The 22,515-nt window shown below is 43.9% G+C and overlaps 1 protein-coding gene across 1 annotated transcript in view; it reads right to left on the bottom strand.

Annotated features, from left to right (window-relative positions):
- The window catches only part of LOC141116614 (SLAM family member 9-like), a gene marked incomplete at its 5' end in the record, with an annotated part of 44,381 nt that overhangs the window by 11,407 nt on the left and 10,459 nt on the right, over window positions 1-22,515 (bottom strand). The window contains 3 exons of the mRNA XM_073609007.1: window positions 12,865-12,938; window positions 15,873-15,971; window positions 19,066-19,386. Of these exons, the coding sequence (XP_073465108.1) occupies window positions 12,865-12,938; window positions 15,873-15,971; window positions 19,066-19,386 (494 nt within the window). The remainder of the gene's footprint in view (window positions 1-12,864; window positions 12,939-15,872; window positions 15,972-19,065; window positions 19,387-22,515) is intronic.

The raw sequence follows: 22,515 nt of genomic DNA, 5'->3' as shown, positions 1-22,515 counted from the left end.
TCTAGCTAATACCCCAGTGTCTTTGATTCGCCAGAGTATATCAATATCACTTGGGTGAAACACATTTCCCAGCAGTTTCCCTTCTTCTTAGGGATAACTCCGGGGACGGGTAGCACAGCTGCAATCAGGCAACAAGCAGCCAGGCCATGGTGCAAGGTACCGCACTCCAGAACACAGGTCCCCTTGCAAGGGTAGTCTCAATCTGTCCGCAAGACAGCTGGGGACTGAGAAAGATCTACTTATCAATTGAAGGAACAACCTGCTGAACATCACAGGTAATTTTTCAGAGGGAACCATACTGGCAATTCCACAGTACTGGCCAGCGCGACTCAAGTGGGCACTCCCTGTATCTGCCGGCAGAATTCAGTCCAGCACAATCTCAGCAGTACAGCCAACAGGAATGTTCTCCACTAGCAATAACCTGTGTGCAGGGGTGAAGTGGCTTCCAGCATAGCGTCCTTAACTCCACAGAGCACACATTTGTAATCAACAAGATAAGGAGAACAGGTATAGTTCCGTAGTATTTACCAGTAATACCTGGGATCTGGCAACTTCAAATCCTCTCCTCTCCTCTGGTATTTCCGGTGGGGATGTAGTGTTGAATATCCTTTTTGCCAGGTCTGCAAATGATCACACTGTCCAGATTGATTATATGTCTGTAGCCCCAGGTGTGCAGCACTGAGACGTATCTTTCGGCCACCTTGGGTGACAGTTTTGGAAAGTCCACCTGCAAAGGGATTAGAAGGAAACTTCGCAGAACCTCATCCACCCATTGCGTTTCCTTGTCTAAGATTTCTTCCTCTATGGGAGCCGGTACATAGGGATACAGGTATCCATATTCTTCCGCTACCTTTTTGATAATTATGTGCTGTACTTTAGACAGCCTGGGCAGTGTTGTAGGGTCTCCATACCCGGGTAGGACCCGTAAGTCTGGAGCACGCTGGACTAGATACCCAGTACCAAACATCTGGCTTGCAATCAGACTTAGTTACAGGTGTTGGCTTGGCTATGCGTACTTTAGGGATCCGTCAGGCCCAACGATCCTCCTCAAAAGATTTAGTAATACATACCGATGGAGCTGCATTGGCAGACAGCTCAATTTTGACACTAGCAGCAGTAGCAGAAGAAACTTTATCCTCCTCCATGTCACACTCCTGCTCCTCACTTTCACTCTACTTTCCCATACAAGACAAAGTGTTCGAAAACAGTTCAGATAATCCATCAGAGGGGGTGTCTGAATTGGTTGTCGTGGAGCATTTTTCAGCCGGGAGGTAGTTGCGCTTGGCACTGGCCTTAACCGGCACAACCATGTTGTCTCCCTTAACGGCCACAGGTATCACCTCCCCCACTGGCACACTGCTTTCCCCCCTTGCAGGCTTACCCTACTCCGGTACCCTTTTCCTCAGTGACTCCGACATCAGAGCGAGCAGGTGGGCCCGACTGTGGCCTCGAGGACTGACCAAAGTGATGGGTCCTGGGGCAGCCGCTCAGACAGGAGGAGCAGCTTCCTGCATGACTCAAGTGATGGCAGGTGGGCTCTTGATATCACTCCCAGCCAGGATAGCAACATTCTTGTCCCAATCTGCCTGCAGTATCTGTGGAGGTTGAGCTGGTGAGACTACCTCAAGCAGGGGTTTCCCGCAGCTTCCACAGACAATCCAAGGCCTCAGATGTGTGGTCAAACTGGAACACTTCCTGCAGATCAGTCCCAAGGCCTCAACACCCGGAGCATACATTTTCCAATCCTCCATATTACTTCCAAACTGCGCCATCTTCTCCAACCCACAATCAGGCACACGTGGCAGCACTTCCTTATCCTCCTCTGCAGAGCGGGGGGCTCCTGCCCCTGCCACCAGATTGGTGCAGATACTTTCTGGAAACTCTTCACTCTTACCTATTACGTTTGGAGGGTGCTCCTGGGGTGTGTCAGTGTACTTGCTTCTTCCTTGGGTTCATTCCCTCAGCTCCCGGGCCAGACTTGCCTCGCAGATCCTGACTTGCAACGCTGCTTATCTAGAACAATTTATACGTAAGTATTCCGGGGAGATATACATCTTGTTTCCCATTGCCCCTACCTTGTTTCTTACTATGTGGGCAAAACATTAGATGCTATTTGGTACCTTTTTTTATTTTTCCAGATATGCTATGCATTTTCTCCTGATGAGTGGCGACTGGCCACGAAATGCGTCAAGCCTAATAATGTCATCATGTTCCCAACATATACCCTGACCTCAACTGTGATTAATTTGTATCTTATAACACATTTGAATCCATTATTCTATAAGCATTGGCTTTTTATACTAATTACTTCCATGGGATACCGAAAAAACCCTTTATTTTTTCTGAATTAGCGATGGAGGTGCATGTTATCATGCACCTCATTTAAAGTTCCAAACCCCTTCTGCTTTCTATATTAATAGGGATGGAGGCACAATTGACTGGTTGGTCTGGATTAATTTGTTACTTTTTGAACAATTCATACTGGTGTATGATTTGGATGTTGCTATACATTTTGTCCGCATATGCTATCTGTTTTTTATTATTTCTACTGAGTCTAGCTTTTGGAATACACACATCCTTTATTCCATGTTTAGTGATAGTTTCTATTTTAGGTGGTTTTTGCCAGTCGGGCTGCGTATCTGTCTGTATACTAGGGATGAGCTTTATGTTCGGGTCGAACATGAGTTCGACTCGAACATTGGCTGTTCGCCCGTTTGCCGAATAGCGAACAATTTGGGGTGTTTGCAGCAAATTGGAAACCCGCGGAACACCCTTTAAAAGTCTATGGGAGAAATCAAAAGTGATAACTTTAAAGGCTTATATGCATGGTATTGTCATAAAAAGTGTTTGGGGACCTGGGTCCTGCCCCAGGGGACATGTATCAATGCAAAAAAAAGTTTTAAAAACGGACGTTTTTTCGGGAGCAGTGATTTTAATAATGCTTAAAGTGAAACGATAAAAGTGAAATATTCCTTTAAATTTCGTACCTGGGGGGTGTCTATAGTATGCCTGTAAAGTGGCGCATGTTTCCCGTGTTTAGAACAGTCCGAGAGCGAAATTACATTTCTAAAGAAAAAAAAGTAATTCAAACGTACTTGCGGCTATTAATGAATTGTCGGTCCCGGCAATACACATAAAAGTCATTGAAAAAAACGGCATGGGATTCCCCCACAGTCCATTATCAGGCCCTTTGGGTCTGGTATGAATATTAAGGGGAACCCGCGCCAAAATTTTTTAAAAAATGGCGTGGGGGTCCCCCCTTCAGGTCTGGTATGGATTTTATGGGGAACCCTGCGCCAAATTTAAAAAAGGGGTGGCCCCGCCCCCCTCTGATGCTACAGGGAAGCCATAGGGATGTCCCCGTGCATCAGAGGGGAGTGGGTCACTCAGCGATGTCACCGTGTGGCCCCGCCCTCAGTTATAAAAGAGCTGTCACCTGAGAGGATGGTCATTACGGCGGGTGCCTCCCATGGAGGCGGATCGGTGGTGGCGTGCTGATTTTTTTTTTATTTTTCGGTCCGTCGGCGGAGCAAGAGAAGAAGAAGACTTAGTGGGACAGTTTTATTTTTTTATTTTTAAATAAAGGATATGTCCCAAGCCGTGTCATGTAACTTTTTATCATTTTCCCAATTTTTTTGTGATATGGTAGGGGTACATTTGTACTCCGTTACCATTTCACACAGGGGGGAGGCCGGGATCTGGGGGTCCCCTTGTTAAAGAGGGCTTCCAGATTCCGATAAGCCCCCCGCCTGCAGACCCCCACAACCACCAGGCAAGGGTTGTGGGGATGAGGCCCTTGTCCCCATCAACATGGGGACACGGTGCTTTGGCTACCCCAAAGCACCCTCCCCATGTGGCCTGGTACAGTTCGGGGGGGGGGCGATCTCTCGTTCCCCCTCTTTTCCTGTGGCCTGCCAGGTTGCGTACTCGGATAAGGGTCTGGTATGGATTTTTGGGGGGACCCCCATGCCATTTTTTTAGAAATTTTGGTTAGGAGTTCCCCTTAATTAATATTCATACCAGACCCAAAGGGCATGGTAATGGACTGTGGGGGAATCCCATGCCATTTTTTTCAATGACTTTTATGTGTATTGTCGGGACCGACAATTCATTAATAGCCACGAGTAGGGATAAAGAGTAGGGATAAAAAGTGTTTGGGGACCCGGGTCCCGGGTCCTGCCCCAGGGGACATGTATCATTGCAAAAAAAAGTTTAAAAACGTCAGTTTTTTGGGGAGCAGTGATTTTAATAATGCTTAAAGTGAAACAATAAAAGTGAAATGTTTCTTTAAATTTCGTACCTGTGGGGTGTCTATAAGTATGCCTGTAAAGTGGTGCATGTTTCCCATGTTTACAACAGTCCGAGAGCAAAATAACATTTCTAAAGGAAAAAAAAGTCATTTAAAAGTAAATCTAAGTATAAGACCAATTCTGTGCTTTTCATTTAAATTTACTCGCGGCTATAATGAATTGTCAGGTCTCTGCAATACACATAAAAGTCATTGAAAAAAAGGCATGGGATTCCCCGACAGTCCATTACCTGGCCCTTTGGGTCTGGTATGAATATTAAGGGGAACCCTGAACCAAAATTTAAAAAAAAAATGTGTGGGGGTCCCCCCAAATTCCATAGCAGGCCCTTCAGGTCTGGTATGGATATTAAAGGGAACCCCGCGTCAATTTAAAAAAAAAAAAATGGCGTGGGGGTCCCCCTCAAAATCCAAACCAGACCCTTATCCGAGCACGCAACCTAGCAGGCCGCAGGAAAAGAGGGAGGGACGAAAATGTAACGGGTGACTCCGCCCCTCTCTAACACCATGGAGAAAGCCATAAGGAAGTCCCCTTGTGTCAGAGGGGGCGGGGTCACCGGGTAGCCCCGCCCTCAGTTATATAAGAACTGTCACAGAACCGAAGCTTCACATTGCGGGAAGAAGCTGGAGGAAGATGCCGGAGGAGAAGACCGGAGGAAGATGCCGCAGGAGAAGACCGGACGAAGAAGCAGAGGAAGATAGAGGAAGAAGCGGGGGAAGAACAAGATGGAGGAAGAAGAAGAAAACCGAAGGAAGACCAGAAGCAGATGAAAGAAGAAGAGAGGAAAGAAGAAGACATTAATAAAGGAATTGTCAAAAACCATCTCTTGTCTTTTTTAACATTTTTGACACTTTTTTGTGAAATGGTAGGGGTACATTTGTACCCCATTACTAATTGACACGGGGGGGGCGGGATCTGGGGGTCTCCTTGTTAAAGGGGGCTTCCAGATTCCGATAAGCCCCACGCCCGCAGACCCCCACAACCACCAGGCAAGGGTTGTGGGGATGAGGCTCTTGTCCCCATCAACATGGGGACACCCTCCCCATGTTGAGGGCATGTGGCCTGCTATGGTTCAGGAGGGGGGGCGCTCTCTTGTCCCCCCCTCTTTTCCTGCGGCCTGCCAAGTTGCATGCTCGGATAAGGGTCTGGTATGGATTTTTAGGGGGACCCCCACGCCATTTTTAAAAAAATTTTGGCACGGGTTCCCCTTAAAATCCATACCAGACCTGAAGGACCGACGGACTGAAAAATAAAAAAAAAAACAGTGCACCGCCACCGATCCGCCTCCATGGGAGGCACCCGCCGTAATGACCATCCTCTCAGGTGACAGCTCTTTTATAACTGAGGGCGGGGCCACACGGTTACGTCGCGGAGTGACCCGCCCCCCTCTGATGCACGGGGACATCCCTATGGCTTCCCTGTAGCATCAGAGGGGGGCGGGGCCACCCCTTTTTGTAAATTTGGGGCAGGGTTCCCCTTAAAATCCATACCAGACCTGAAGGGGGGACCCCCATTTTTTTTTTTAATTTTGGCGCGGGTTCCCCTTAATATCCATACCAGACCTAAAGGGCCTGGTATGGAATTTGGGGGGACCCCCACACACTATTTTTTTTATATTGGTTCGGGGTTCCCCTTAATATTTATACCAGACCCAAACGTTCCTGGTAATGGACTGTTGGGTTATCCCATACCGTTTTTTCAATGACTTTTATGTGTATTGCAGAGACCCGACAATTCATTAATAGCCGCGAGTACTTTTAAATGACTTTTTTCCTTTAGAAATGTCATTTTGCTCTCAGACTGTTGTAAACACGGGAAACATGCGTCACTTTACAGGCATACTATAGACACCCCCAGGTACGAAATTTAAAGGAATATTTCACTTTTATTGTTTCACTTTAAGCATCATTAAAATCACTTCTCCCAAAAAAAGTCAGTTTTTAAAACTTTTTTTGCATTGATACATGTCCCCTGTGGCAGGACCCAGGTCCCCAAACACTTTTTATGACAATAACTTGCATATTAACCTTTAAAATGAGCACTTTTGATTTCTCCCATAGACTTTTAAAGGGTGATCCGCGGCTTTAGAATTTGCCGCAAACACCCCAAATTGTTCGCTATTCGGCGAATGGGCGAACAGCCAATGTTCGAGTCGAACATAAAGCCCATCCCTAGCCGCGAGTACTTTTAAATGACTTTTTTTCCTTTAGAAATGTAATTTTGCTCTCGGACTGTTCTAAACACGGGAAACATGCGCCACTTTACAGGCATACTATAGACACCCCCCAGGTACGAAATTTAAAGGAATATTTCACTTTCATTGTTTCACTTTAAGCATTATTAAAATCACTGCTCCCGAAAAAGCGTCAGTTTTTAAAACTTTTTTTTGCATTGATACATGTCCCCTGGGGCAGGACCCAGGTCCCCAAACACTTTTTATGACAATAACTTGCATATAAGCCTTTAAAATTAGCACTTTTGAGTTTTCATGTTCGTGTCCCATAGACTTTAACGGTGTTTGCATGTTCGAACAAATTTTTTGCCTGTGCGTATGTTCTGCTGCGAACCGAACCAGGGGTGTTCGCCTCATCCCTACTGTATACCTGGGAGCTGCGATGCACGTTGGGTGCCCTCCCCTCCCCCTCTGCTGTGTTTCACATGGGGGGGCGAGAGGGTTTCCTGACGTGCATCGGTGCCACACCCCGCACCGTGTGTTGTGCGTCCTGGCGGACATCATGACACCGACGCGTTAATTATCTAGCTGGTACACTAGCTGAGTGGTTGGGCGCCATCAGCGGACGGTGTTGCTGCTGGAGCGAGGCCATCTCTCTTAGACCTTCCATGCTTAACGTGATGCTGGGAGGGATCCGGGGAGTGTCGGGCGTTACTTACACTCCCTTGGGAGTCTTGTTCACACTCTGGTTTTTCATTCCACCTCATTTAAAGCCCCAAACCCCTTCTGCTTTATTTCTGGAAACTTCAGCACCTGCCCTTTTGCTTCTGCAGCGCGTCAAATCTGTAATGGAGTCTGTTTTAACCCTAGTAGCACTGGCGGGAAGTGTCAAAAGATCAGGCTGGTACTCTCCCATGAGCAATGAGACATGTTGGTTCTTCCCCACATTGTTAGGATGCATATTAACACAGTCTATAAGAAGTAGAGATGTTACTTGCCACTTTCCCATGGAGCCAGACGAAATCCCGATGAAGCTGTAGCCAGTTGCTATGGGTGACTGCTGCAAGGATAAGGCCTTTGCCCCATGTTGGGTGCCAAATGTAGCCAAGCCCCAGGCCTCTCCAGGCCTAATGGTGACCTCCACAGTTAGGGACAGCTGACATCCTTCTCTGCAGAGTGGGTTACGAGGCATGGTGGGTGTAATGCAAGGTAGATTCATGGGCGCCAGACACTTCTTGAATGCAAAATAAATGTATTTTCTCTTGAACATAACTGTGGGAGAGAAGGTTAGGGCCAGGACCCCCTTTTAATAGTTGCCATGTTAATTAGCAGACTCAGAGACTTCTATAGGTAGACAGCCATGCAGGGAAAGGCACCCATCCGGATACCATGTCTGCATGTGTAGACACGCTGTCTCCTATGGCAACAATCTTGAACAGTTTCTAACAAAGGTTGCAATGAACTCTTTCACTTCCTCCACAACCTCCTCTTTAGATCTTCACTCAACTGAGCTCCCAGTCTATCACTTAGACTCGCTGATCCACTGACACTGGATCTCCTGAGCTCTTCCAATCTTCTCACTGAGTATCTTCCTCAAGCATCTCGCCCGCATCCCTGCTGGGTCCCTAGCTTGGCACTCACAGATACTCCTCATGCATCACCCCACTGGCCTGCTCAGTCCCTGGCTTGGCACACAAGATTGCTCTGCAAGCGTCACCTCCGCTGGCTGGGTCCCTGGCTTGACACCTGCTGAGGTTTCCCAATTCTTCACCATCCCCAGTTGGTGAGAATACTGCTCTGGTACTTGCTTCAGCTACTCACGGGGTGGTCCCTGGTAACAAGGTGGATGGTCCCTTAGTGGCGACAGCTTCCCCCCTAACTCCGACCACAACAGGTTCTCCGGCCAGCAGAACCGCCATTTTTGGTTGGACTGTAAGCCGCAGTCCCAACCCTATGCTGCTCTCTTGTTTCTAGATAGACTCTCAGACAGCCTAGCAGCCAGATGTCCCCGGGATAGGCCTCAGGCTCTGGCCTAGCAGCCTGGGGCAGTACAACACACATCCACCCAGACAGCCGTCCAGGTGGCACAGAAAACCGATCACCTGACCTCACCCAAATAAATAGGCTCTCCCAGCAAGTCAAGGGACCCAGGAAATCCCTGCCCATTGGCTGAGACACCCCATCTATTCCTAATCTGTCCTTGCAATTCCCTTGTCTTATCTAATGCCACCAGATACCCAGCCATCTAGTGACAGAAGAGAGAATGAAGCAGCTCCAGAATTAGGGTGGAATCAATTGATCTCCTATCAATTGGCCAAGGCAACTACACTTGGCAGGTAAATTTACTAGCAGCCCTGCCTAAACATCAGGGTGCTACATCTGTCTTGTAAATACTTATTACAACTCATCATTTATATGTCATCCTTTTATCCTTAGTTATTATTATATAATAACTATATAATTTTTAATATCTCCCTCCTTGTTTAGTTTGTTTAATTTATCGTGGGATACAGTTTTGCCATCTTATCAGCTTTCCTGGCACTTCCCTTCTCCAGTATGGAGAATCTTGTAATGACATCTTAGTGAAATAATGTTGCACCATGTTCCATTCAAATTTTTTTAAAAAGGAAAAAAAAAAACAATTTTACATTTTATTTTTAGTATAAAACTTAGGAATACACTGGAGCAGGGGTCCCCAACCCCCCAGGCCTCAGAACAGTGTCTGTTAGCAGCCTGGCTGCATAGGCTGAACTGAAGAAGCTGCAGCGGCCGAGCAGAGAGATGATGTCATCATCTTTCACCACTCACCCGCATCACCGCAGCTAGGTCCGCCTTCTTACATTTCTTAGGTTGAATTCTGCTGAGATTAACTGCGCATGTGCTGGGTCCCCCCGCCCCCCTTCCTGAATGTTAGAGTCCCTAGCGCTGAGGAGAGGTGAGGAGTGCTGAGAAGTTCTTTCACTGCTGTCAGAAATTGCCCTTAAATTCTTAAAAAGTGGCACATTGCATCTATTGGTGGCTGTGGAGGCAGGCTACAGTGGGAAGCTGCACCTTGTGGCAGGCAGTGGTGGCAAGTGACAAGCTGCATCTGGTGGCAGGAGACGGTGGCAAGTGACACAATGCATCTGGTGGCAGGCAACGGTGGCAAGTGACATACTGCATCTGGTGGCAGGCGACGGTGGCAATTGACACACTGCATCTGGTGGCCAGCGACGGTGGCAAGTGACACGCTGCATCTGGTGGCCAGCAACGGTGGCAAGTGACACGTTGCATCTGGTGGATCCTCGCCCAGGATTGGCCTTAAATTCTTAAAAAGTGGCACATTGCATCTATTGGTGGCTGTGGAGGCAGGCTACAGTGGGAAGCTGCATCTTGTGGCAGGCAGTGGTGGCAAGTGACAAGCTGCATCTGGTGGCAGGCAACGGTGGCAATTGACACACTGCATCTGGTGGCCAGCGATGGTGGCAAGTGACACGCTGCATCTAGTGGCCAGCGACGGTGGGAAGTGACACGCTGCATCTGGTGGCAGACGACGGTGACAAGCGATGCGCTGCATCTGGTGGTAGGCGACGGTGGGAAGTGACAAGCTCAGTGCTAAACTATTTAATTAAATATGACAATGTAATAATAGAAATAATGTGCTCATTGATGATTGATATGCTAAGATCAGCCATTCCCCTGACAACACCGCCATCAGCCCCAACACTTCCCCCCTCCTTCTGGTTCTTGGCAAAATTTTCTTCCTTGAGACCACTCCCCGGTGGCAAAAAGGTTGGGGACTGCTGCACTGGACTGTCTACTTTTGTAGATGGGGTGATTTTATAGATGTAGTAAAAATAATTGTTTAATCCTCAGGTATTTAGAGCTAAATCCAGAGATTAGGTTTAGAGGATTCATTTAAAAATTGGTATGAGATGAAAGCCTAATCATTTAGAATTGCATTCGACTACATATTAGTATTACATATATTTAAACTTACACATATTTGATGCCTTGACTATACACATATTTAAAATACTTTTTATTAATTTTATTTTTTGCAATGAAAAAAACAAAAGACATATTGGTGCCTCTAATTCCTAAGACAATCTTTCCCAATGTGTGGCAGATATTTTAGTTGCCAAAGGGGAACTCAGCCACAAATTCCATACTTTTCAGCCTTAAAGTATAACTAAAGGCAAAACTTTTTTTTTTTGTTTTGGATAGAGTGTCCCTGTTAGGGAGATTCACAGCCTCTATTTGTCCTGTTTACCATTATCATTTAAAGTGAAAGTAAAAGAAAATTCAAAAGTTTGAGTTGTCCCCAGAAAAGTAATAGAGGGGAAATCTTCCAATGGGGACACTAGTTTTGGTGACCTGGGGGTCCCCAAGGAATTCCCTTAAAGTGGTTTTAAAGCCTAAAAGTTTTTTTTTTTTACCTTAATGCATCTATGCATTAAGGTAAAAAACCTTCAAACCTTCTGTGTAGCAGAACCCCCCCCTGCCCCACCCTTATACTTACCTGAGCCCGTTCACGATTCAGCGCTGTGCATAGGAGCCAAGGCTCTCCCAGCTCTGTCCCTCCTCTTTGGCCAGATTGATAGCAGCAGGAGCCACTGGCTCCCGCTGCTGTCAATCAAATGCTGTGAAGAGGAGCGGAGGGCAGGGCCAAGCTGCCTGGTCTGTGTCAATGGACACAGACAAAGCGGCCCAGTAGCAAGCCTCTGTAAGTGCCCCCATAGGAATTGGCTTCCTATGGGGGCACTAGCCGAAGAGGAGGAGCCAGGAGCGTTTGCTGGGGACCCCAGAAGTTGAGGATCAGGGTAAGTATGATATGTTTATTATTTTATTTAAAAAAAAGGAACCTTTAATATCACTTTATTATGCAGGGATTTACTTTCACTTCCTGTTAGGCTATGGGACAGGAAGTCCAAGAGAAATCTCCACAATGGGACAAAAAAAATCTGACAGTGGTTATACCCTCACTTTCTCTAGCTGAAATAAAAAAAAATGTTTTGCCTATAGTTCTACTTGAAAGCAAAGCTATTATTTGTCCATGCAGGTCAAAGAAAAAAGGTTCACTTTATTACCCTCATCTCCAACAGTATCTATTCAACTTTTCTTGTCTCCTACTGTTCTCCTCAGCTGCCAACTGGTACTTCCAACACTGAACAGCTGGTGCTTGCCAGGAGTTAACAAACTAATTGGTACTTCTGGGTTTGGAAGCCAACTGGTGCTTACAAAGATTGTAATAAATCCTCGGTACTTCGGGGTATGGAGGACAACTGGTGCTTTGTGGTTGTCCCTGAATAATTTTTTATTATTTTTAGGTACGCTGTGTGAATGGGAGCATATAAACATATGGTGGAGGTTTCTCAAATTTGGTTGCAAAGATGGAAAATACACTTTAAGAATCTATGAATATCAACTTTATTTCAACTTTATTTCACTTTCATTATTTATGGCAATGCATTTTTCCAAAATCTGACTTTCACCAAAATATCTGTGAATTAAAAACTCTCAATTTTGTTTATCCTTACTCTCTATGATGATTGGAGCATTGGGGGTGATGAAAAGGTGAGCACATGCAACTGGCCAGGGGTTTATTTTTTAAGTGGACCTTCACCCCAAAAATCCAAATTTAAATAAAACCAATATTTAACTCCAGATTTTGTTTTCTTGGAATACCTTTGCATTGGTATGTGTGTGTGTGGTGGGGGGTCCACTTTAAAACAAAAACATGTTCCTTTCCCCTACATGGGCAAGCACAGGTTTGAGTGGACATTATCCACGCTCAAAGGTAAACTTGTAACATGGTAGGGAAGCATTTAGCCACACATTCTGATATTGCTGGAGAAAACCCAGAACTTCTAGGTCATGCCCGCAATTTACAGACACAAAAAATAGTACATGAAAAAAATGAAAACTCCTTATATGGTTAGCGAGGGTTTTTTTTTTTATTTGGGTGGGACTTTATATGAAGCACGGCTAAAAAATAGGTTTGCAATCACATGAAGATAGATTCCAAAGAGAGGTATAATTAATAATTGAAATTATATGGTTAGCCTGAACCCCAACCACCCCAGAATATGCCCTTGAGGATCACAAATGTTCATCAAAGCAAAAGTGTTGTAAATAAATTGCATGACTTTTGACTAGAATTGATGTACTGCTGGACGCTTCTCAACTAGGGTTGGTATCTGATTCCATTTAAAGGAAATCTGTACTGAGGGAATACAGGATGATGCTGATCCAGTGTCTTCAATACATTCTGAGTTACTGACCCAGAATAAGCATGCAATTTAGGAGTTCTGACTTCACTTGCATGCTTGTTCTAGATCCATTACTCAGCTTTTAGATTTGAATAGAATAGTGTTGTATCCCAAAGTGTCTTAAGAAACTGACCTGCTTAGACTCATTTTGTCGTGTCAGTCGAACTTCTGTATAAGTAATGTCTTCTGGATTAGTTCTTGTAAGATCTACAAAAAATATAAGAAATAAATCACTCATTATAAAGTCAGGGTTAGAAAGTATTTTTTGTAAGATTTGTATAGCAAGTTTTATTTAGTTTTGATGGAAAACATAGGTTGTCTACAGTCAGTAAAGTGGAACTATACTCAAAAGCATTTTCTGACACATGTGCCTAGGCTGCAGTACCTGTAGCTTCATACTTCCAATTTTGCAAAGTGAGATTATTTAGGAGGAACTGAACTCTGAATGTTGTGCTCAAAGAAAGGCAGACAGAAGGCAAAGGATCAGTCACCAGTATTGGCTGTGGCCTCCTTGCAGATTTTCTTTTCTCCATTACTGACTTACTATGTCTTATTCTGTGCTGTGTCTCTGTGTAGATTTGACCACCCTGATAGAAGCAGGCTTTTCTTTTTCATGTCAGAGCCTCCAGCAAGAGGAACACTAGGCAAAATAGTAGTAAAATCACCAAATTTCACTCCTGATCTCTTGAGACTAACATTCAGAGGCAGCAGTACTTGTAGATGTCTCCTATACAGTTATGAGGCTGTATTTCAGGTGCTCAATACCAATATCAATATCAGTATATTTCTACAGCCTTTTTTCTCTACCTGTTTAACATTGGTGCTGCCATACTGGGGCAATACATTCTTTCTACCAATGAACCAATGAGCTTCCTGTTATTATGATTTCCCTCTTTTGGAACTTGGGGACATTCCTTGAGTGAGTGGTGGATGCAGAGATGGGCAATCTTAAATTTTGCATTCCCAGGAGTGCCTAGACACTCGCCCACCCCAAACTCTGTTGGAGAGCCAGTAAGTATAGTATAGTATAGAATAGTAACCGGTGAACTAATTGCTGTGCATTTACTAAAAATTCAGCATTGCCACAACCATAATGGCAGCTGCCAAGAGGAAGCGTCAACACTATTTGCAGATATAGCACCCTCTTCTGGTTAGGTTGTTAAGTAAATTCAGTTTTTGGCTCCCTTTTAGTGAATGGGGCAGTGATTGATAGCGCAAGTCTGTTCAGGGTCCTATGATTACTCCCACCTGCCTCTGAAAGAAGTTTCAAGAGCACAGGGCTGGGGGATTCAAATGATCAGTTGATTATTTATCAAGCCCCAGCCAATTCCTTGATGGAGGCACCCAGAAGGTGGCTGGGGAGGTGATAAATGTGTAGGAAGCCTGAGCAGATTGTTCTGTTCCCTAAACGGAGGGTTCCAGTCTCCTGGGGGGGGTGTGTGTGGGGGGGCGGGTGCTATGCTGCCCATGGTAGATAGCCAGAGAGACAAGAAGCTGCAGTCTAAGCCGCAGCAGCTGCTGGGCTGAGGGCCCAGAGAAGATTTTTGGAGCATCACATTTGCTGGAGGGTACTGCACTGAAGTCCTGGGTCTGGAGAAGTTGCTTGTTATCTTCCTCACCAAGGTTCAACCTGTGGATGCTTGGATGGGGCAGACAGCTTCTGGGACATTGTGAGTAAAGACCTTGCTGGGAACTATTAGTTTTGCAAGTGCCAGAAGGGAACTAAGTACCAGAGGTTGCTTTATGGACTGCTGCGATAGGGTCCCAGATATACTGGCTATTCCTTGCTACCTTTGAAAAAGCTGCTTTTGGAATATTAAAGAGAAGTGTGTCCTCCTACCGTTGTTAATGATCATTTTGGTTTATCCTGAGACCCTAAACCCCTCTCCTGTTAAGGTTCATTAGCAATAAATCCTAAAAAGACATCCCTTGGACTAAGCCTTAATTGTCGGTGTGTGTGTGACTGTGCTTGTATGACTGGCAAGGAGGACCTGGGTATATTCTCAGCAGTCCCTTTGTGAGTGAGCACTACACAAGAATATAATTATTATCAGTACTATTATTTAAAGCAGTATTTACTAAATTACTTTAATATTGATTGATGAACAATCTGAAACTTCTTGAAGGGATTGATGAACTGAAGAGTCCCTTGCAACATGGGAATATGTGGCTTTGGGCCATGTCTCGCTCATCTTTCCAACACTCTGGCAGGGCATGGTAGATACAGTAATGTTAAGGAGCAAGATTCCTTGAGGTCTACACGTTCGAGAAGCATTCCTTGACGTCACCACGTATCAGCCTGTTGGAAAGATCCACGGCTGTATTACCACTGTGATTTTCACTGTTTTCTTCAATGTAAGTGCTACATATTTTTTAATAAATATGCGTTTGAAGTACTACACCATGAAGCCTCTTCCTTCCATTATCCTATGTACCTGAGACAACCCGGAGACAAATGATCCACATCCACAAGAGATCCTTCATCTTAACAGCCCTGTCACATTGGAGAGGAGCAGTGTTTGGAGGAGTCTGGGAAGAGGATTATCTGTGTTGGCTGACACTTGCATGAGTGCAATTGATCTCTATAAATTGAGATCCAACTGTTCTGGTAAGCGGCACTGATTTTGTATGAAAGAAGAGCACCAAGTGAACACTTTATTTTACCATTTTTTGGAGCACTTGTTGGACTTTCATTTGGTCATTCAATTTATTTTTTATGTTTCAGTTTCAGTTTTTAGATGGATACTTATTGTTTCTGAATCTTTGTATTCACATTATTAGCAATTGACTATTGGATTGCGCGCTTATATTTTTCTTACACACATTAGCTAAAGTATTCAAGCTATCATAAGAAGCAGCACCTTCACTATATATATATATATATATATATATATATATATATATATATATATATATATATATATATATATATATATAAACACTTTTTTGGGATAAGCGCAAATATATATATTTTACAGTAATGTTAATGAATAGGTTTGCAACAAAGGGGCTTGACCTAAATAATGCAGCAGTTTTCATTTTGAAATGCCAAAGCTATCAAACAACTGTATGCTTGTATTTGGCCCTTTACTGGTAACATTATCATTTAAATCAAAGTTTCAGGAGAACAAATAAATATACCTTTCCTTTGTTTCTTCTTAATTTTAACGAGGTACCATACTGCTCCCAGAACTACCAGAACTACCAGAGAGAGTACATAATGATTTCTGCCTCGTATAGCTGCAATAAATACAAAAAAAGAAGTATAGAACAAAATGTTTAATATAAGAAGGCTGCTAAATTGCTAAGAAAATCGTTCCAGCTTTTTATTATATAATAGATTAGTACTACCTGGAGCCCCAGCAGCTTTGGTCAAAGGGTCAGGCATGAAGAGGGAGACTGGGTTTTCTGAAAGTGCACAGTATATATAGCTTTAACATATTGTATAAAAAATACCCAGGTAAAAAATTATCTTGCCTTCCTCCCCATAAGTGATTCCTGGTGAATACCGTATGTGCAGGGCCTCAATGCAAATCAGTAAATGTAATATTGTATCTCTGATAAGCAGAAGTCCCCCCCACCCTCTTCTTCACACTCTCCAGCTCATACAAGCCCTTTGCAGCAGGTCATTTACAGCAGCTCTCAGGTGCCTATGGAGAAACAGAAATGGTTGGTGGAGTCCATGCAAGGAAGAATATTAATTGCTGCAAATTATGCGGTTTGGACACTGCCTTTGTAATATTTCTTGCTTAGCAAAGGGGTAAACTGCACATATTGCTGCTTTTAACTACTTATCCCAGGTTGTGCAAAGTATGGTTTAGTTAGTGCATTGCCTGGTTGAGATATCAAGAAAGCAACCTATTGCTTGGGTTAGTTACCTGTACCATGCAATACATTTCCCCCATCTCCATTCTTACATTATCATCTGTTTCTCCTGGTTGTTAGGAGATCAAAGCTAATATAAGCACCGTGATCACCATACATAGGCCAGGCATAAGGGAACAGTAATCATGTTTCAAATAGATGTCTTACTTCAAAACATGTACATGTAGTACTTTGTCCCATCATCCTAGGTGCTGTCTAAGGCTAGCTGGGAGACCAGACTGGGTGCCCCCTCCCCCCACAGCTGTCCAAACATGCACCTAGGAAGGACATGGCTGCTTTTACAAATGGCCCTTTTTTCCATCTTCAAGCACTTGTCCGCTTGCCTGGAACATTTGAGCTAATATACGCCCTCTCTCCACATTCCTCATGAGTAGCTTGTCTCATGCATGTGCTTGGAGAAGGAGAAAAATGCTGTCTGTCAAATCAGCAATCTCCTTGCTAGGCACATTGTCGAATGCCCATGGGTCTACATCTACTTTGTCCTCTGGGTTACAGAACACATTATTAAAAAGGAAGTGAGACTTTGTAAGAGCGGTAGGGGGTCTAATTTGCTCATTTGCAAGTTGCTTGAAACCCTTACAGCTAGGGGTCGACCGATTATCGTTTTTTCAGGGCCGATACAATACAGATTTTTCGTCTGCCTTTAAGGCCGATAGCCGATATAGGATGCCGATATTCTGTAGATTCAAAGTTTTTTCTTTTACACTGTCCTTTTACATTTTTTTTATCACTTTTATTGCTGTCACAAGGAAAACATCCCTTGTGACAGTAATAGGCAGTGACAGGTACGCTTTATGGAGGGATCTGGGGTTTATAAGAGCCCAAACCCCTCCTCTGCACTTAAAAATATTCAAAATGCCAAGATCTGCTTTTTGAATACTTTATATTTTTTAAAACTGGCGTCTTTAGGATGCCTGTAATCTGGAAATGATGTCATGACATAGTTCCCGGGTTATTAGATCTGAGACACAAAGAAAACAATTGGCTCTGGCCAGCTGGTGGACGTGCCGGTTGGTCGGCTGGGCCTCCCGGTGGGACAGGAGACCCAGGCTGAGTGGCGGAAGATGGCGGGGTTGTCCCCTCCCACTACTTGTGATAATGGCCGAGCGGCTACTTATCCACATCGGTTGTTATTACTTGAAAGCAGACCATCTGCTCTAAAGAATGGTACCAGGGTGATGCCAGCAGGTACAACCACTTGAAGCAATATCCGTAACATTGGTAAGTTTGTTACCGATTCTTCAAAAAAAGTGAATATCAGCCGCCCCGATAATCGGTCGACCCCTATTTACAGCTATGGTCTGGGTAAAAAAAAAACTTAAGCACAAGGCCCACTGAAACCACTGCTATGAAAAGCAGGCATGGCTTAATGAGCATGGTGAAACACAGCCAAGTTTTCATTAAAGTGTATGTAAAGACATTTTTTTTTTTAGTTTGGGATAAGTGGGAAAGTGTATCACATTTTTATTGCTGTCCATGTCCCAACTGTCACCAAGAGAGAAAGTGAGAGAAAAAAAAAAAAAAAAAAAATGTAGTTTTCAGGTGAGAAAGGTCTTCCAATGAGAGACAACTCTATGATATTTCAATTCTATAAACTGTGGAGATATTCCCCCTCATTTCCGGTTATATCTCCTGTGCAGAATATTAATTGAAATCTCAACACAAAGGCACAAAAAAACTACATCAGAGCCCTTTTAACCCTTACCTATCTAAAGCTAAAAGAAGCTATCTAAAGCTAAAAAGAAGATTTTTGACATTGCATTCACTTTATTATATTCATAAACAAATAATTTTCTACAGTCTGGAAACTAAAGCAGTTTTAGTGCCGGTTCACACAAGCGCATGAGATGATTCGCATTTGCATTGCAGTGAAATTCACAGGCGATGTCTGTGCGATGCATTTTTAGCAATACAGATAGTATGGCTGATATAGCATCGCATTCGGACCAAACTCGCACAGGACCCTTTTTTTGGTCCGCACACCCATGCGATCCGATTCATGTTCGAACTGTCAGTTCACAGTGTGATTTGCAAGCTGAGATGGGGGTGTTATTTAACAATGTAATGACACTCCCCGCAGTTCGCATATGGCAGTGTGAATTGCTGTGCAAGTCGGGTGCGATGCGCAGGGTTCCCGCATCGAATACGTGTGAACCTTAAGCTGCTCAGGCTCCTCTTGGAATAGTGCACATTCATTCTTCAAGTTTATAACTACACTGAAATGATGCTTCTGGTACAAAGCATAGTGAAGTCATTTACCAAAAAAAATTAAGCCCTAAGTGTATTTTGTAGTATATTGATAACATGAAAACATTTACAAAAAAACATATATAAATGTGGAAATTACACAAATGCGTAAATTAAAAAAAAAGCAGTAAAAAAGGGGACAGGAGGCAACCTTATGGGTGGTCCTAAAATTTTGAATGACACTGTAATTATCCTTTAAAAATCCTGAATGGTCTTCTACCTGCTGCTGTTTTATTTCCATCATAATCTCGGCAGATCTTCTGCACAGAGACATTCTTCCGGTCAACAGGATTCTGTACTATACACATAATCTCCATATCCCAGGACTCAGGCTGCAGTGACATTTTTATTGTGTCTCCAGTCTTATTATGCAGAATTGTAGAAGAAGAATTCCCGTGTTTGTAGTTCCAGATATAGGACAGTGCTGATGTGTTTGTTGAGGTGGAACAATGAAGAGTTACATTACACCATTCACCATCTTTCTTCATCTCTGCACCTTCTATGGTTGGAACAGGAACATAGTCTATAGGGAAGAACACACTTATGTTAGATGTATGTTGGTGTGTTCAAAAAAGAATGATAGAAATAAAGTTGTATGTTTTACTGTTGTATAAAAAAGATGTGTTTGTTAAATTAATCCTGCAGCAAAAATTAAAAAAAAACAAAAAACAAAAAAAACTTAAGGCCACCCCCCCCTCCCAAAAAAATAAAAATAATTCATACCCTGACCCTTATCTCTCTACTTTTTTAATTTTTTTAGGTTTTGTTGGACTCTCACTGGATAAGATGTTTAATAATCTGGTATCTGGTAGGTAGCAAAAAAACAGTGTTTGCAAAAGTGCAAAAAAGAGCGATGAGTAAAAAGACGGGAAAGCACTTGGCTCCTTAAATTTAAAAGCATGCCTCAGCAGATGGTTGTGAGAAAGTACAAATTATAGTGTTGCCAACCTTCTACTCCTCTATCTCCCACTGACTGATTAGCTTACATGTAGCAGTGCAAGGAAAGCATCTGTTGCATCCCAGGAGTTTTTTAACCACTTCAATACCAGGCACTTAGACACCTTCCCGCCCAGACCAATTTTCAGCTTTCAGCGCTGTCGCAATTTGAATGACAATTGCGCGGTCATGCTACACTGTACCCAAACAAATTTTTTATCATTTTGTTCCCACAAATAGAGCTTTCTTTTGGTGGTATTTGATCACCTTTGCGGTTTTTATTTTTTGCGCAACAAATAAAAAAAGACCGAAAATTTTGAAAAACAACAAGTTTTTCTTTGTTTCTGTTAAAACTTTTTGTAAATAAGTACGTTTTCTTCTTCAATGACGGGCACTGATATGGCTGCACTGACGGGCACTGATACGGCGGCACTGATGGGCACCGATGAGGTGGCACTGATGAGGTGGCACTGACGGGCACTGATGATGGGCACTGATAGGCGGCACGGATGGGCACTGATGGGCACTGATAGGTGGCACTGGTATGCGGCAATGATGGGCACTCATAGGTGGCACGGATGGGCACTTATAGGCGGCACTGATGGGCACTCATAGGTGGCATTGATGGGCACTCGTAGGTGGCATTGATGGTTACTTATGGGTGGCACTGATAGTTGGCACAGATGGGCACGGATGGGCACTGATAGATGGGCACTGATGGGCACGGATGGGCACTGACAGGTGGCATGAATGGACACTGATGGGTGGCACTGATGGCATTACTTGTTTGCAGTGATGCCCCTAAGGGTGGCATTGCTGGGCATCACTGCAACATAATTGTGCCAATCAGTGCCCATTTGTGGGCACTGATTGGCACAGATTTGGCACACTGGGCACATGTGGATGGCCATGGGGTACATACCTGGCCATCCACATGTTGTCCCTTCCCTGTTGGTCCTAGTGGCGATCCCTGGTGGTCCAGTGTGGTGATCTGCGGGGGGGCTGCGCTGATAAACAATCATCGCAGACCCCCCCTGCCAGGAGAGCCGCCGATCGGCTCTCCTCTACTTGCGTCTGTCAGACGCGAGTGAGGAAGAGCCGATCAACGGCTCTTCCTATTGACAGCGTGATCAGCTGTGATTGGACACGGCTGATCACGTGGTAAAGAGCCTCCGCCGGAGGCTTTTTACCAAGATTAGTGTAGCGGTGTGTCAGACTGACACACTGCTCCACCGATCGCCGTGATGCGCGCCCCCGGGGGCGCGCTGCAGCATGTTATCCTGCTGGACGTCATATGACGTTCAGTCAGGATAACAGAACCACTTCCCGGACGTCAATCCGCTATAGGGCGGGCGGGAAGTGGTTAAATAATTTTAAACCTGCTTACACAAAGGAGAGGGCACCAAAAATAGCATGTATGTACATCTAGCTGTCAGTTACACATGAGGGCATTTTCCCATATAGCGACTCTGTTGCATACATCAGTTGCAGCATAAAGAATGTACCTACAGAAGAAGAAACTTACCTCCACTGCTGTTCATTCGCTGGACCTCGATCCAGTATAGAAAAACCACCAACTAAAGTCTCTGCAGAAACCGACACTCCTGGAAGTGTCGATCTCTGGTGCCCCCAGCTGTGCTTAGTGACTCCTCCCACAAATCTCTATGTCACTACAGACACAGTATTGTGCTGTAGAGCTCCTCTTTACATTTAGTGGTCTAGTTATAAAACATTTACAGAACTATTTATCCAGCAAATTTGCATGTAAACGTGTTCTGTATGAATTAGGCAAATACAAATGTTCCTTAGGCTATTTCCTTTTCTGAACAAATGTTCTTTTATTATTGGCAGTAGACAGTAGTAAAATACCACATCATAGCCACTAGAGATGTAGCTGAAGGAATACATCCAACTTTGTAACAAGAGAGACAGTGTAACAATTCTAGAAAATCCTAGAGAAAGTTTGCAAATAAATATAACCAATTGTCAAATTTCTATTCCCATTTGAATTAAATAAAAAATATGTGTCCATAAAATACCTGAACAACATCTATTTTTGCCCCATTTGCACAGAATAAATGTACATGCACTTTTACTGGGTGATTTCCTATGCAACTTTTCTTTTTTATATAGTTACATTGTTTTTCAGGTTGAAAAAAAGACACAAGTCCATCTAGGTCAACCAATTAAAGATAAAAAAAAATAAAAATCATACAATCCCATATACACAATCCTATACCCACAGATCTAGAGGAAGACGAAAAACCCCAGCAAAGTATTAAACTATTTGCTACAGCACAGGAAAAAATTCCTTCCTGATCCACTGAGAGGCAATTGGATATTCCATGGATCAACTTTACCTATAAATGTCAGTATCAAGTTATATTATGTACATTTAGGAAAGAACCCAGGCCTTTTTTTAAATCTACTGAGCTGGCCAGAACCAGCTATTGAGAGAGCCTCTTCCACATGTTCACAGCTTTTACTGTGAAGAAACCTTTCCGTATTTGGAGATTGAATCTCTTTTCCTCTAGACATATAGAGTGCCCCCTTGTCCTCTGTGATGACTTTAAAGTGAATAACTCAACACCAAGTTCACTATATGGACCACTTATTTATTTGCAGAACTCAGTTCCTCTAATCTTTTCCTCATAGTTGAGCTCCTCCATGCCTCTTATCAGTTTGGTTGCCCTTCTCTGCACCTTCTCCAGTTCCC

This window comes from Aquarana catesbeiana, linkage group LG13 (genome assembly GCF_042186555.1).
Source record: "Aquarana catesbeiana isolate 2022-GZ linkage group LG13, ASM4218655v1, whole genome shotgun sequence".
Classification (NCBI taxonomy): domain Eukaryota; kingdom Metazoa; phylum Chordata; class Amphibia; order Anura; family Ranidae; genus Aquarana; species Aquarana catesbeiana.
This window is presented reverse-complemented; position numbering and strand designations above follow the sequence as displayed.